Source organism: Sminthopsis crassicaudata, chromosome 2 (genome assembly GCF_048593235.1).
Source record: "Sminthopsis crassicaudata isolate SCR6 chromosome 2, ASM4859323v1, whole genome shotgun sequence".
NCBI lineage: Eukaryota > Metazoa > Chordata > Mammalia > Dasyuromorphia > Dasyuridae > Sminthopsis > Sminthopsis crassicaudata.
The window spans coordinates 149,909,195-149,923,383 of NC_133618.1; the positions used below are offsets into that span (position 1 = coordinate 149,909,195).

The following is a 14,189-nucleotide window of genomic DNA, read 5'->3' on the forward strand; positions in this document are numbered from 1 at the left end:
TCAATAGTCACAGATTGTGACTCAGAATAATGTCAAGTGAAAAGAACATTGTTTTTAGAGTTGGGGGTTCGCATTCGAATTCTCTACCACTTATTACCCATTCTACTTTGGGCAAGTCACAACTGTCACAAGCGTCTCAATTTCCTCATTTGCTAAATGGGATCACTTCAAACTCTAAATTTTATAAGAGATGAGCAGGTCGTTCTTTTATCATCCCTTATTATCATCCTATCCACCAGAGGACAGCCCTTTTTTAAAAGTACCATTTTACTTTGTTTCCATTCCTTATTAGTGTTAGCTTGGAGTTTATATTGAACCACAATACTGACATTATTTTTATAGGACCATGCCACACTCTAAAAATTAATCTCTAATATTTACCCTTCTTCCAATCTCCTAAATACATCTTTTTGAAATGTAAGTTGGTTAGTGATTCTCCTGTATATCTACACTGATGTTCTTATAGATTCCAGTTTTTCAACCTCACCTGAAATGCTTCTCTGAGTGTCTTTAGAATTTCACCTTTGAGAAATTCCTATTCCACCCAGTCTACTCAGATGTATGTTGTGGAATTTTAGGCTATGGTATTCTACCCTTTTTTTCTTTGACCCCTTTGACATCTCTACTTTTCCCAAAAGATGTCAGACTATATGCTGCTTTTCTCTACATTTCTCACAAATTCTAAGGTTAAGTGTTCCTCTCACCTCAAAAATTCCCATCATTCCCTCCAAGGCAATAACTCTCCATGCTCTACCTTGCTTAAAATAGATCCAGAATAAGAATTCCTTTTATCATTTCCTCAGTCTTGTGAAGGATACAATGATTACTAAAATTGGTCAATAAATTATTAACTGCTCTGTTTGGACAGAACATGGGATCTAATGTATAATATAAGGAAGTCAAGGAATTCCCCACTACTTATCTGCTTTCAAATCTTGTGTTTTATTATTTGAATTCATTTCTTTCTTCTTTCTATCCAGGTGGTCTGATATAAATATAATTTTTGTTGAGAAGCAAATACGGTTTGTTTAGAGCACTGGGTTGGTAGCCAGGAAGGGCCTGGGTTCAAAAACTGTCTCAGACCCTTATCAGCTGCATGACCCTGGACCAAGAATGGACAACCCTCTTCATCTATAAAATGAGAATAACACTATTAGTATCACTTAGCTCAACAGGTTTTGTAAGGATCAAATGAGACAACATCCAAATATATAATTCTTTGTGAATTTTAATGTTCTAAATAAATATCATTATCACTATTATTTCTTTCTCTGTTGATCCAAATGTTTCCCCAAAATTATTTTCCAGATTTCCTCACATAGTATATGACTTTTTAATAAGCAATGTCCCTCCACCCATTTATCTGTTAGTTCTTCCATAACCATATTGTAGTTATAGGCATGCTCCATCAATCACAATCCAATTTGCCTGTTTTCATTAGAATGTTTATTTCATCTTGCTTCTTACTCATTCGTTGTGCTTGTGTAGACATGCAGAATGATTGCTTTTATAGAGCCATCTGGACATCTCTCCTGTTCTTACTCCTTTGCTGTAGTTTCTCTCTATCGTAATTTGCTGAGTACTTATGCTTTAGCAGGCCTCTCTCTTCCTCTCTCTTTCCAATTTAGAGCCATTTTTATTAGATTTGGAAAAACTTCAGACAAATAAAAGTGTTTCTTTCTGTGTGAAAAATATGTATACATAATTTTTTCCAGCCCTTGTCAGATGCATTCCATCCTTGACAAAGATACCATCAACTATATTTTGAGCTTTGGTCTAGAAATGTAAATTTAATTCTCAATAACAGTTTCTTAACTAGTTGTTCTCTCAATCTATCTGTTCTCTCTTCCAAACCACTAGCCTTTAATCAATATCAGGGATTAAAAAAAAAAACCCAAACTCTAACTTGCCCCTAAGATTTTCAGTTTCTTTCCCACAACCTAATAATCATTAGCAGTGTTTTCTAGATTCTTCCTGGCAGTATCATTTGTTTTCATTCAAATCATCAACATGGACAATAGTCATCAGGTATGACAAATTTGGGGAAATTCTACGTCACATCTTAGACACATACTCTGGGAAGACAGCAAACCTCTTTTATTAATGTAAGGTTATCAAATAGCTGCCCTCAATATCTCTCATCAAGGAGTCACAGCCCACCACTACTCAGTATTTCTTCCTCTGACCTTTATGTGAAGATATCTCATCTGATAACACCTATCGTTCCATATCATCATTTACAAAATTAACAGAATCTCAGAGTTAAGCTAGATTTCAAAGGTCATCAACTCCAACCCATGCCTAAATATAAATACCTTCTAAATTCTACCCAACAAATAGTCTTTCAGCCTTTGCTTGAAGAACCTACCTCTTTTCAAGGAAGTCCATTCCACTTTGAATAGTTTAATTGTTCAAAAAAAGTTTTTGAATGTGGCACTCTCTCTGGTCTACTCCCTAAGTCTTTATTTTTACTGGTTAGTTCTCCCAAAGATAGCTACTATATTCTCAGGATTGTAGAGGGTTAAGGGTTTTAGTTCCTAATATTCTTACTTAGAAGCCTCCACTGGTGTACTTTTCATTAACAATCAAACTTAATTAGCTATTACTAAGATGGTATCTCACGAATATTAAATATAAAAAAGCATCCCCAAAAAAACAGCTCCCAAAATACACAAAAGGTTCATGAGGAGAGGGAACAAAAAGGCATAGGTATAGTAAACACATGTAAGGAAAGGGTCACATAATCCCTAATTTCCAGAAAGCCTTTTGTCCTTTCATAAAGTTCTCATGAAGTTCCACTTAAGGGTAGCTCTCAGTTGTGCTCCAAGTGTTGGTATCTTTGTAGAATGCATATCTAATTAGCCAGTCAACCAGCTTAAGGGGACAGGGTTTCAAGATTGGAATTATATTTATTGAATGCTTTTTGCTCCATTCACCATCCCATTGACTTCATAGAGCAAATTATCCTTTCCTGTCCTGTCACCAGTTCCCTCCCTTATTAGAATCCCTAAAGGTTGGGATTTTTCACTTTTGTGTTTGTATCTCTGATGCTAAGTACTACTGCAATATAGTGAATACTTAATAATTGCTTTTTCAGCCATTGATTTGGTTAACACAGCAGATCTACTAATGCCCTGGAGGCTTACCTCTGAAACTTTTAATATTCAGTAGATACTATAGTAAATGTAACACTCAAGTCTTGTTTCTTGCTAGGTAGTTGGCCCATCCCTTTTTCTGGTCATACATGACTTTGAATGAAGCCTTTTGTACTCCCTTTCTGAACATGTCATTCTTTGTACTAAGCTGTCTTCTAATTGGGGGCCCAGTGAGATTTAGTGAGATACAGTGGGTGTTAAGCTTAAATGTGATAAAGTGTACCAAGATTTTTGCAAACTTTTGAGGACTATATAAATATCTATATTTATATAAAACTATATAAAAATCAATTTTATCACTACAGTTGTTAGTGGAAAGAAATTCTGGTGTTGGATTCAAGAAAAGATCTGGGTCTGAATCCCATTTTCAATACTACCCCAAGACCAGTCAAAAAATTTGCTGAATTTCAGTCTTCTAATTTGTAAAACTGGGATAGCAATGACTAGAGTACTTATGAGGGTCAAATGAAATAAAGCAGGTAAAGTGATTTGCAAATCTTGAAGTGCTCTATAAATGAAGTCCACTAATAATATATTATTATTATTAATCTTGGCTGAGAGAATCAAATAAAATACTGGTCATAGAAGTTTTAGGATTGGTTGTGGTTGCTGCCAAATACTCTCTTCTATTAGGGAAAATTCCCTCTGAATTATCTTCTGCTAAGAGACCACAGAAAAAGCAACAATGCCATCTTGGATTGAAAAGTTATTCCTTTCTCTCCTCCCATCAATCATTCCTTGGCAGCATAAACCCCAAAGAACGTTCAGTGCTATGGAAAGGTTCACACTGAGGGTGAGAGATACACAAAGCCCCCATTCTCCAACAAACCTTATGGCCAGCTAAAAAAGGCAGAAGAGGGTTTTTCCTTCCTTGATTATCACAAAGTTCAGAAGCACCCAGAAGCCCAGCAGCACTCCAAGTTCCCAAACTGCTTTGTTCTTGCACCATTTTCAGTTTGCTTATAAATACATGCTGTTGTTGCCTTCTCAAGAGTTTCTCTGTGCCTTCCTTTGGTCTTGTCTAGGCTTTTGCTTTCAGACATATGGATTTCTTCCAAGTTCCTATTTCCAGGCATTTGAGACAGCCAGCATACTACCATGTCTAGGACTCTCCCATGAGACCTAAAACACAGGATGCATCTGTGTCCTTGGGGTTTGGATGCCTGGAATCCATGTATTTGATCTGCTATGACTCCAGATTTCAGTCTTAAGGGTAAAGAAACCTTTCCTGATCATAACCCTCTGAAAATCATGAAGATGAAATGATTTGCTCTCACTACCTTGGGATCTATCATATCCAAAGGTAGCTAATGAATCCCCCCAAAAATAATGGAAATGAATGATCTTGGTTGCTGTCTTCTATCCACGCCCAGACTTGAATTTGAATTGTAAATTCTGACCATAAAGTTGTTGGAATGAGTCCTCCAGCTGCTGTACTTTGTCACCATTGCCAAGAAGGGAAGCTTCTCAGACTGGAGAGTAGTTAGGCAGGTTGATTTTTAAATATGGGGACATAAAACATCTATATGTTGTTTAGAAATTTAATACATGTGGCATAAGACATTGGATATTCCTAATTGGGTAGGGGTGCAAAGAGTGAGATTAGGGGGACTTGGATTCTGAGACATACTTCCTTAAGTGATCAATCTAACATTGTCTTTGGGGCAACTATATTTTGAAATTTTAGCAAGTGTGGTGGACACGATCAGTGACTTAGGGATGTGACTTGGAATGGACATTGGTATTTCTTTGCTTTGAGATAATCTCCATTTTCTTTTTTCTCACTCTCCTTTCTTCCTTCCTTTCCTCCTCCTCCTCCTCCTTCTCTTCCTCCTCCTCCTCCTCCTCTTCCTCCTTGTCTTCCTCCTCCTCTTCTTCCTCCTGCTTCTTTTCTCCACACCTCTCTCTTTTTCCCCCTCTCTGTTTGTTGGATTGTTCCTTAAAATTGTAAAGCAAATATATTTTGCTAATGGTGACAGAAATACCTTAATCTAAGGAATAATGCCATTGCCCATCAATTTTGCAAGGCAATAATGCTACTCCCGAGAGGCTGAACTCTAAGGCTGAAAGGCAGAGTAGTTCATCACGATGAGAGAATTGGGTTGTGGCTGGGGAGGGGGAAAGATCCTCTGATCATGCTGTTATTACTAGGCATTAATAAGCTTTGTTCATCTTATCTGACACTGGAGACCTAACTTTTAGTCCTTCTGCAACATTTCTCTCTTTATTATGTAGCTCAGGGTCATGGAGAAACACAGCCTGCTGGCTGTATAGAACAGTAGGCAGCCTCCTTCATGCTGGTTTTGGTCCCAGCAGGTTTATATTCCCATGTGTTCTGTGGCTCTTCACTATAATGGATGGAAAGGCAATTACCTGTGTATCACTGAAGCTTGGTGGATTGAGAGCCTTGATGGAAATGAATCAATGGAAGGGTATGCATTCTGTTGAAATGAAATTAATCTAGTAAAAGGGGTGTGTCAGGGTCCCCTGGCCTCTTGACACAGACATGCCAGAAGCAGGGAGGGAATGTGAAGAGGGATTATGAGACTTACAGATGGTCAGGCAGAAATGTCAGCTCAGGCATGCAGTAACATGGTAGTTGTAAGAGTTTTGGATTTAGAGACGAAGGAATTGAATCCTAAATCTATAACTTTGGACAAGTAAGTTAATATCTCTGTGTCTCAGTTTCCTGGATGGTCTGAGTGATCTCTAAGGCACCATCATTAGTTAGAACACAGATTGCAGACATACTAGCTGGGTTTCTTTTCTACAGACACACTGTACACACTACAGTGTGTCTGTGTGTGTGTGTGTGTGTGTGTGTGTGTGTATGTGTGTGTGTATGTTTGTCTGTCTGTCTGTCTTAGAGGTGGGAGAAGGGGATAGAGCAGTATACAAGAATATAGATACAGTAGAACATGCTTCTGGGGGGCTTTGGACTATCAAATCAGAGCTGCTTCTTCAGCCATGAAGGTCCCACTTTATGCTCTGTTTTGTTCTTTGCATCCTTAACAGTTCTTCCTTTGGAATATGAAACCCAATCTAGAGCAGCTGAATGACAATGGATAGAATACCTTCCTCAGGGTCAAGAAGTTCTGAGTTTACATCAGAAATTCACCAGCTATGTGAATCTGAGCTCTATCTATCACTTGCTCTATCTATTTTAATTTCCTTATCTACAAAAGGAAAGAGTTAAAATATCTAAAAAATCCCTTCTAACTTAAGTTTATGATCCTAAGGAATATCAATGCTAGAATTGTTGATTCCTATCAGCTAACTGCACACAACCCTAAATATTGGCCATTGTACTTTTCTCACCCAAATTATCTATGCCTTGTATCTTCCTATCACAATAGTTTATCACTGCCTTCCCCAGAGTGTTTTTAGGGAAATAACATTATGTGTTAAGAAAATGTATATTTGTATAGACATCTATTAACATAAGGAATAACATTGGGTAAGGATAAAAAGAAAAGCCAGAGTGATATGCTCAGAATCAAGAGATGACACTTGATAAAGGTGTTTATTGTCTTCAAGTAATCTTATGCAGCAATTTGTGCTTTGGGGCTGGAAATTATAGATGGTTAACAAATGTTTTTGAAGAGTAACTGCACCTTAAACTTACAAATGGTAACAATATTTACTAATCTAATCATATGTATCCCCTTGATATAATGCAACATTATTAGGGGCAGGGACTATTTTATTTTTGTATTTGTATCCCTAATGTCTAATATAAAGTAAATGCTTAGTAAATGCCTGTGGAGGGGCATCTAGATGGTGCAGTGGATAGAGTGCTGGCCCTAAAGTCAGAAGGACCTGATTTCAAATGTGGCCTAAGACACTTAATACTTCCTACCTGTGTGACCTTGGGCAAGTCGCTTAAAGCCAATTGTCTCAGCAAAACAAAACAAAACAAAATGCCTGTTGATTTTTCAATAAATGCTTGTTGAATTGACTGCTATAAACCACCTAGCCAGTCAGAGGATATGGATGATGCTTCCTTAAAGTACATTCCAAAAAAGCACAGTAGTGATTTATATTTTACCTATGTAAATATATACTAAAAGTCTGTCCTGTTAAAAGCAAAATAGCTCATAAATATTTGACATGACTTGAAGGAAATTTCATCTTTTATAAGTTAACTAGGGAAACTACTATTCTGAAATCAAATCTGACCAGTCAGCCAATTAGTCAGCAAATATTTAAGTGATTACTATGTACATGGAGAACCACTCAAATGCAAAGGCATAGAGATGGGAAATGGATGTCATGTATGAAGAATTAAGAAAGGAAGTGGCCAGCAATATAAAAATCTGCAGAATGAAAATGATTTTGGATGAAAATAATTAAGTCATATAGATATTCATAATAATGATGAAAAAACCTGAGTCACAGTTAACTTTGATGTACCCTAGATTTTAAGAAATCCGTTTCAATTTTTAAAAAGATAGATGATGAAAATATGACTAAAAAAGAATCCCCAAAAATCTATGATAAATGATAGTTATCAGTAATCCTGATGAGGAGAAAAGAGAAAAGCATCTAAGCTAATATGCTCAGCTTTAAAGCTGTTTTTAGATAGGTGGATAGATAGAAAGATAGACAGACAGACAGACAGACAGACAAATGGATGGAAAAATGAACATATAACTAAGAATGTATTTCAAAAATGGTTGAAACTTCCAAAACACTGTCAGGAAAATTAAAAGCCTTGAATGAACTTAGTTTTATTTTTAAATGAAAAAATGTTTAAAAAAAAAAAAACCCTTCACCACTGCTTAAGAAAGATGGTATAATTTTTATATATTACAGAGAAAAGGTATAACAATTCAAATCTTAGTTTGTTTCCTTCTTTTTCATCAAGGAAAATGATTGACATATTAGAAATAGTAGAAAAAAAATCCCAAGAAGGAATTGATAGCTAATATAAGCAAGAAAATAATAGAAGAAAACCTGGCTAATTTCAAGTAAGTTTTTCAGGTTAAAGTGAATTGATCATAATACTGAAATAACTTGTAACTATCAATAAGGAATCAAAGTAGATATTTTTTGAGAAATCATGAAGAACCAGGAAAGCTCCAGAAAACTTAAAACAAGAGAATATCCATGTGATACTATAATCTAGAGATCAACTACTACTGTATTCCACAACCTACTCCAAGGCAGTGGTCTTTTCTTTCCCCCAAACATGAACTTGGTTCACTGGTGCCCCCTACTGATTTCTAGCTTTTATTTTTTACCAATCTGCAGGTGGTCTCTCAGGGAAAAGGTATAAGTTTTTTCTACTCATGTTTCCTAAAAATAGTTAACTATTTTAAGGTGAATTGTACAAGGGTTACAATAAAGCATTGTAGGGAAATACATAGGAAGGTTACACAAACAAATGACAGAGGAAAGCTACATATATATATATCCCATTTTCAAATATATACATACATACACACATTCATATATATGTTATAATTAGTTTCTATGTCTATAGGGAACTCAGCCTAGCTCTTTCTTAGTTCCTTCTCCCTTATCTCTAGAGACAGTTGACCCACTACATCTTTGTGTTTCCCACAGAGCCTAGGATAATGTTACACATGTAGCAGGTGCAGAACCAAAAATGTGTTGAAGGAATATGGAGTTCACCCAAGGCCTAATAAGTTTGCTGAGCTGACTAAGCATTGATGTGATATTTTTATCAGGGCATAGTACATTCCCAAAATTTCTTATCAGTTATTTCTACTACTCACTGTGGATCAGGCAAACACAAGTGAATATTTCTTTCAGAAAGGTCAATTACAATTTTTTCACTTGTTTGGTACATTAATAGAGGGAGCATATTTAGGAGTAGAATTCTCTCACAGACTTACTAAAGCAAACTGAATCCATTTCTGAAAATCTGAGGTTATACAGAATGATATATGTCAGAATTTTAGCTTTCCACAAAATTCAATGACAACTCAATTCAAGAGGGTATAAAGACAAAATAGTTAGATTTAGGCTCAGTAGACATGAATTCAACTTCCACCTCTCACATACAACCTGACTGATCTTGGGCAAGTTGCTGGATCTCTTTCAGTCTTATTTTCCTCACTTGAAAGATGAGGAGGTTGGACTGGAAGACCTCCAAGTTCCCTTCCTGTTCTGAACCTAAAACCTAAAACAGTCCCTGCCTTCAAAGAGTTACAAAGAGGGTACTACATTACAGCATACATATAAAACATAACTTTTTAGCTTGATGATCAGTAGAAGCGATCTAGCAACTGATAATAAAGATCATGTTTGTTCACGTATCTCTGCATAAAACTTTGAGGAAACAAAACACTTATCCTATCTTAATTCTTGGACTCTGAAGACTTTTATGTGCTGCTATTCAATATAATAGATCTCAAGAAGCTGTAATGCGTTATCAGTTACTTCGTTGTCTTTCAGGAATCTTTTAAGAAGAAAAAAAATAACATTAAATGAGTTACTTTTTTTTTTTCCTCAGTCCTATGAATTTAATATAGGGAACTCCCAGCTAGGAAATTTCTTCATTCGCTCTTACTCTGAAATTCATATTAATGAATTGTCTGGGGCACTGAGAGGTAAAGATTAGTACAAGCTCACCAAGTTTGACTATGTCAGAAGGACTTAAATAGAGGCCTTTCTGGGTTTTAAGGACAATTCTCTATATATTAAACCAGCAGTTCTTAAAATGTGGTTCAGGGACTAGGGGTCCCTGAGACCATTTCAAGGGATCTTTAAGGTCAAAATGATTTTCATTATAATACTATTTTAAATTTGGACAATATAAATATCAACAGATGTGATCTACATAAACAAAACCTCTTTGAGGGAAAATTACATAATTTTTAAGAGTTTAAATGGGTCTTGAAACCAAAACGTTTTGAGAGCTGTTGCTCTATACCAAATTGCTTTAAATACCAAATTATATAAATGCTAGAAGTTATATTACGGGGTGCCAACAATCCATTGTCACTTTGTTTGACAGAGATTATATTGGTCTTATTGTTTAGTATGTGGTCTGTGATTATTCTATTTGGGAAAAAAATAAAAACAGTAGGAAGATATTTGACAGTTATAAGTTTGTAATGGTACTATATCAATATCCACCTTGTATCCACATTAATGTCCACTTTCTGCCTAGTATTTATTGGGAAAACATGATTTCTTTCATGTATTTTAGGAATTCCCTATTGCAAAAAAAAAACAAAAACAAAACCCAAAACAAAACAAACAAACAAAAAACCCCTTTCTGGCCCCTTTTAAAGTGCTTCAAATTTCTTGATTTATTAACATGTGTTATATTTTTCTTTTCCCCTTTTAGTTTTGTCTTTTGTATGGAACCAAATTGGTGTTTCAGGAAAGAGCATGGTATTTAGAGCATAAATACTTGACCCCAGCAAGCAGTGTGCAGATCAGAAGTCAGGTAAGGCCCTTTGCCATGGGGCAAGATGGGTGTGGGTCATTAACAATTGGTGGGACTTTGCTTTCTTACTAAACAGTTCTTATCAAGCTGGTATCATTTGCCTTCTAAAGAATTTCAGTTCTTCTAAAATTTCGCATGGATGCTGTTTTATTCTCTACTGCTATCTTGTTACATTTCAAACTTAAGATGACAAGGAAATGATTCATTGTTCTTGCCTGAACTCTCTGACATGAACTCTCCTTCCCTTTCTCTGCTATCTATGACTCCAAAAGGGCTTTTCTTGAGTTAACAAGGAAGAACAATAGAGGGGGAAAGAGAGGGAATAGAAGAGGGCAAGAGAAAAAGAGAGAAAAGGAGGAAGGAAGAAGGGAGGGAAGGAAGGAAGAGAGAAAGAGAGGGAGAAAAGGAGGAAGTGAGGAAAAGAGGGAGAGAAAGAAAGGAAGGAAGGAAAGAAAGAGGGAAAGAAGGAAAAAGGAGGAAGGAAGGAAAGAAGGAAGGAAGGAAGGAAGGGAAGGACAGATAATCTTGTATATTATTACAATGAGTATCAATACCTATATACCTATATCAATTCATGAAATAGTTAAGCAAGGTTGTGCTGGTAATTGTTTAATAATGAGTTCTCAGGAAGAAAACCATATCCATAATACAATATTACATTTAATCTGCATTACTAACATTATTTCCCTCACATAAGGCTAGACAATCAACAGGTCATAATAAATCAAGCCTTAATTTGTAGCATTGCTGATTTCTGAGATATAAATACTCACAGTGAAAATTTAACAATTGGCTGTCATGAGCCAATTTGAACTGGCTCCAACAGACTAGAGGTTTTGTTGTTGTTGTTGTTATTGTTGAGTCATGTCGAACTTATCATAACCCCATTTAGGGTTTTCTTGGCAAAGATGCTGAAGTGATTTGCCATTTCATACCTCTCGGCTCTTTTTACAGATGAAAAAACTGAGGCAAACTGGATTAAGTAACTTGCCCAGGATGACAAAGATAAGTGTCTAAGAGTGTATTTGAAAGCAGGTTTGCCTGATTCCAGGTCCAGCACACTGTCCATTGTGCCACCTAGCTGTACTTTTCAGGGGAAATAAATAATAGCTTTTCCCCATAAAAATAGTTGGTTTTGCCTAGTCTGTGAGATTCCCAAAACAGGAGAAAGGCTGGATTGTTTCCAATCAGCCAGAAAAATCAAGGGACCAAAAAGAAGGCTATATTTCCTTGCTAGAGTAGAGTATGTAACTGTGAAAAGACAATATATTTATAAATATATGTCTATATATACATACATATGTGCACATCTATGTGTATAAATCTATAAGTACACATGTAGGCATATACTTACATACACTTAATATTTATCAGAACATATATGTTAGCGTAGGAGTGCTGTAGTAAACACACTGGATTTGAAATCAGAAGACTCAGCTGTGAATTGTCATTTTCCCACTAAATTAGCTGTTCCATCTTGACCAGATCACCTAACCTCTGATGAGAATTCAATTGCCTCATCTATAAAATGGGTATGACAATGCTTCCTTCACTCTTTCCCTTGAAGTATTACTGTGACTCACATTTGTAAATTGGACAACTCCACAAGGATGTCAGCTGTCATTAGTTCTCCAAAGCACTCTAAAAAGTTGGAAGGGAAGATATTGTTTTCCTTTTTAAAAAACTGAGGTTGAATGACTTGCCCAAAGTCACATAGCTTTTGAGTAACAGCTAGGGCAAGAATCCCAGTCTCCTGACCACAAGTAGATTTTAGATTCTTCTGAAATCTGGATTCATTTTTTAGATTCCTTAGATTTCCAACTGGCACACTGACATCTTAATTAATAAAGAATACTAAAGTCCCTGAAAGTGTTCCTAAAATTATAGAAGCAGGTGGAGAGCAGGAGAGGCCCTCCAAGAACATCTGTTCTAGCCCCCTCAATTTACAGGTATAGAAACTGGAACCCAGACTGTGATATGACTTGGTCATGTTACACAGGTCACTAGTAGAGGAGCAACAAATCTAGGATTAAACAAAAGATTTTTTTTTTACTCCAAACCCAGTCCCTTTTTTTTTTTTTTTTTACATTTATCTTTGTGAAGGCTTCACATTACACATCATAAATTCCTTTGCCAGTTTTAATATATAAAAAGTGGCCTGTGTAAACATTTATTAGAGATATTTAATAAATATGCACCAAGAGAGTTCTACTATACCAAGAAATGTTCAAAAAAACACAAAACAAATGACAACTAAAAATTGAATACTCAAGGATTTGGGGGTCTTCTGATACAAGTTAGGGGTATGCTATAGGCAGCTCTAATGATTGAAAGACTAGTGTTAAATTTTCAGTGTGAGCATTTATGCCTTGAAAATTGGTAATCATTGTGACAATGGGCAAGTCACTTAATCCCAATTGCCTCAGCAAAACAAAAAAACAAAAAAAACTGGTAATCACTGTAAACCCAGAGCTTGGTTTATTATTTTGCTGATTGTCTATACTTAAGAAAGTGTAAAAATAGAGATCAACCTTAAAATGTGTATGCATCCATATATAGTATATGTATAATATTTATTATATACACACATGTATACACATATACATATACTTACATATGTGTGTATTTATTTCCTGGAAAACCTGCTTATTAAACATTTATTATCATGCCTCTGAACAGAGGGCAATGAAAGATAATTTGGGGTTTCTCTGAGTAGGTGAAATTGTGTATTAGAAAGGTTACCGAATTTGAAGTAAGAATATCTAAACTCCAATCTTAACTCAGTACCTTACAATCTATATGACATCAGGAAGATAACTTTTGTTCCTCTGTGTTTCAGTTCTCTTTTATAAAATGGGGAGGGAGAAATGTTGGGTGGTGTCAGATTAAATTATTTCCATTTGTACCTAGACCTCAGCTGTAACTTCTCCATCCTATTAGTTACTTAGCTTAATGGCAAGGGTGATTCTAACAATAGTCTGATGGCAGACTCATATTGTAATGTCTAATATTGTGCTTATCTCTTCTGAGCAATGACACATACTTTACACCCAGAGATCACTCCCGGAGATATGTTGTTTCTTTGGAAGGAAAAGGATTCTTCCAGAATCCCTTATCTTTGGCTGATTACGCTATTAATTAACAGTACATCAAACCATTTAAATTGTTGTTGCTTTACCTGTTACAGATATACAGCTTAGCCAGCAACACTAGTAGAAAAATGAGATGATCTGTTCCTTTAATATTTGGATGTATTTTATAACTGTTATTGGGAGGCTATCAGGAACAAAATTGCTGCTTGTGTTTATAACATTATAGGAAGGTTCCAGGATAGTTTATTATGTAAAGAAAGGCAGTGTGGTGGCTAAAGCATTAGCCAGGAAGATCTGAGACATGTACTAGCTGTATAACCTGGATGTGTCACTTAATCTCTGTAGGTTTCAATTTCCTCCTCCACAAAAGGAGTTTAGAATCAATAATCTCTTAATTCCCTTCTAGCTCTAAATTTCTATGTCTTATTACCTCATGTACTTTTATAAGGAAATATTTTATTGTTGTTCCTAGAAAATTCAGTGTATATGACTTTACAAATTTCCATTATTCAATTTAGG

At 35.7% G+C, this 14,189-nt stretch overlaps 1 protein-coding gene across 3 annotated transcripts in view; it reads left to right on the plus strand.

Annotated features, from left to right (window-relative positions):
• The window catches only part of ACOXL (acyl-CoA oxidase like), a 508,474-nt gene that overhangs the window by 459,508 nt on the left and 34,777 nt on the right, over positions 1-14,189 (plus strand). For all 3 annotated transcript variants that reach the window (XR_012486063.1, XM_074287671.1, XM_074287672.1), the window contains exon 18: positions 10,477-10,578. Coding sequence is in view for 2 of the 3 variants with exons in the window: in XM_074287671.1 (XP_074143772.1) it covers positions 10,477-10,578 (102 nt within the window). In the remaining variant the exon portion in view is untranslated. The remainder of the gene's footprint in view (positions 1-10,476; positions 10,579-14,189) is intronic.